This window comes from Myotis davidii, unplaced genomic scaffold (genome assembly GCF_000327345.1).
Source record: "Myotis davidii unplaced genomic scaffold, ASM32734v1 scaffold1277, whole genome shotgun sequence".
Lineage (NCBI taxonomy): Eukaryota > Metazoa > Chordata > Mammalia > Chiroptera > Vespertilionidae > Myotis > Myotis davidii.
Genome location: NW_006290682.1, coordinates 2,680,411 through 2,682,707, shown reverse-complemented (window position 1 = coordinate 2,682,707; position 2,297 = coordinate 2,680,411). Strand labels below are relative to the sequence as shown.

The window sequence follows — 2,297 nt, the reverse complement described above, 5'->3', positions numbered from 1 at the left end:
TCTTAATTACCCATAAATGAGTGAGATCATGTGTGGTCTCTGTCTGTGCCGCTCTCACCTGGGTTGAGCCTGTTCTGAATGCTTTTTGGAAAACGGACGCTGTGGGGAGGAGGGCCCTGCCCGCCATGAGGGCCGCGGGCCGCGGAAAGCCTTTGGAAGATGCGGGCGGCTTCCTTCTCCCCGCGAGCCCTCCAGGCCCTCCTTTTCCATTGTCCCGCTGCGGCTTGACATTTCATTTGAAAAGCTAATCTGAAGGACAGGCGAGGGGAGCAAGGAGGTGGCACATGTCTCCAGGGACAGCTGTCGCTTTGAATGCTGTTTGCAGTGGTAGGCCGGGACAGGAAAGTGTAAAACGACATTCTCTCCAAGTCACAGTAGCCACGGGGGAGCAGGCAGGTGCAGCCACTTGTCCCACCTTTTCTCTGACCTACTTTGAAGGTTGCACCTCCTTTTAAAATTTATTTATTTATGTTACTCCTCATCTGAGGATATTTTTCCATTGAGTCTTAGGGAGAGTGGAAGAGAAGGGGAGAGACAGAGAGAAACATCGATGTGAGAGAAACACATGGATCGGTTGCCTCCTGCACCAACTCTGGTCAGGGCTCGGGCCAGGGAGGAGCCTGCAACCAAAGTACGTGCCCTTGACCGGACTCGAACCCGGGACCCTTCGGTCCGGAGGCTGACACTCTATGCACTGAGCCACACCGGCCAGGGCAAGGTTGCAGCTGCTTTGAAGACTGAAGCAAACTGGGAGCTTGTCGAGGGGGTCAGTGTGTACTGGGTGGGAGGCGGGGCTTTGGGGGTTCGGACTCCTCCCCTCATGCTTCTTTCCGTGTGTGCTCCCTGGAGATCCCGTCTGGCCTCTTCATCCCCAGCATGGCCGTGGGGGCCATGGCGGGCAGGATGGTGGGCATCGGCGTGGAGCAGCTGGCGTACCATCACCACGACTGGATCATCTTCAGGAACTGGTGCCGGCCCGGAGCGGACTGCGTCACCCCGGGACTCTACGCCATGGTGGGAGCAGCGGCCTGCCTAGGTACAGCCAGAGGCGGGGTGAGGCGGGGTGAGGCGGGGTGAGGCGGGGTGGGAGGTGCAAGGAAGGGAAGACAGACTGAGCACAAGGGCCGATCTGGGTTAGAGGACTGGCCAGAGGAAGCCACGAGCACTTGCGCTCTCAGGATCGGAGAGGGCGTGCTGCTGTGACAAGTAACCCCCTAAATCCCACGGGCTTAACACACCGAGGCTTAGATCTGGTCCGTGATGGCGGATGATCCTCATAATTTGTGGATTCCATAATTGGGCATTTGTGTACTCACTGAAATGTGTTTGTCACCCCCAAATCAGTACCTGTAGGGCTTTGGCAGTCCCTCTCGGACACTCATAGGTGGAACGCTGGAGTGGTCTGACACATGTATGTTCCCAGCTGAACTGACCAAGGTGAAGGTCTGCCTTCTTGGTTCGGCTCTCTCACGGGACGCAGATGTCCTTCTTGTGGTCTATCGAGTGCCATGGGATTTGCATTTTTTGTGCTTTTTGTTAGTGATTTTGCGGTTTAAAATGGCCCTCATGCATAGCGCTGAGGTGCTGCCTGGCGCTCCTCATGCGAGGAGCCTGGGATGTGCCTCAGGGAGAAAACACACGTTCAGAAGCTCCCTTCAGGCTGAGTTCAACGTGACTGAGTCAACTGCATCTATTAAATAAGGTGTCTTTGGCCAGAAACACACACAGATGGATTTTGACAAAAACGTTGTGACCACAGGCTCACAGGAACCTAATCTGGGTCTCCCCTTGGGCAGTGATTAAGAATTTGCTAATTCAGCGTTTGTGATGACTTTGTAGATCATAACTACTGTGAATAGTGAGAATCAACGTGTGTGTGTGTGTGTGTGTGTGTGTGTGTGTGTGTGTAGTTAGCGGAAGGTTCTCTCCACTTGGTCATTCAGGGACCCAGGCTGATGGAGTCTCTACCATCTCACAGCTGTGCCATCTAGGATGGTGGTTTTCAACTGGGGGCGATTGTGCCTCTCAGGGACAGTGGACAAGAGAGGAGACATGTTTGGCTGTCACACCTAGGGGTGGCGGTGCTAGTAGCATCTAGGACAATGATGGCAAACCTTTTGAGCTCGGTGTGTCAGCATTTTGAAAACCCTAACTTAACTCTGGTGCCGTGTCACATATAGAGATTTTTTGATCTTTGCAACCATAGTAAAACAAAGACTTATGTTTTTTATATTTATTTTATATATTTAAATGCCATTTAACAAAGAAAAATCAACCAAAAAAATGAGTTCGCGTGT

At 52.7% G+C, this 2,297-nt stretch overlaps 1 protein-coding gene across 1 annotated transcript in view; it reads left to right on the top strand.

Moving 5' to 3' along the window:
• CLCN4 (chloride voltage-gated channel 4) overlaps positions 1–2,297 on the top strand; it is a 38,428-nt gene that overhangs the window by 34,295 nt on the left and 1,836 nt on the right. The window contains exon 9 of the mRNA XM_015563965.1: positions 850–1,036. Coding sequence (XP_015419451.1) covers positions 850–1,036 — 187 coding nt within the window. The remainder of the gene's footprint in view (positions 1–849; positions 1,037–2,297) is intronic.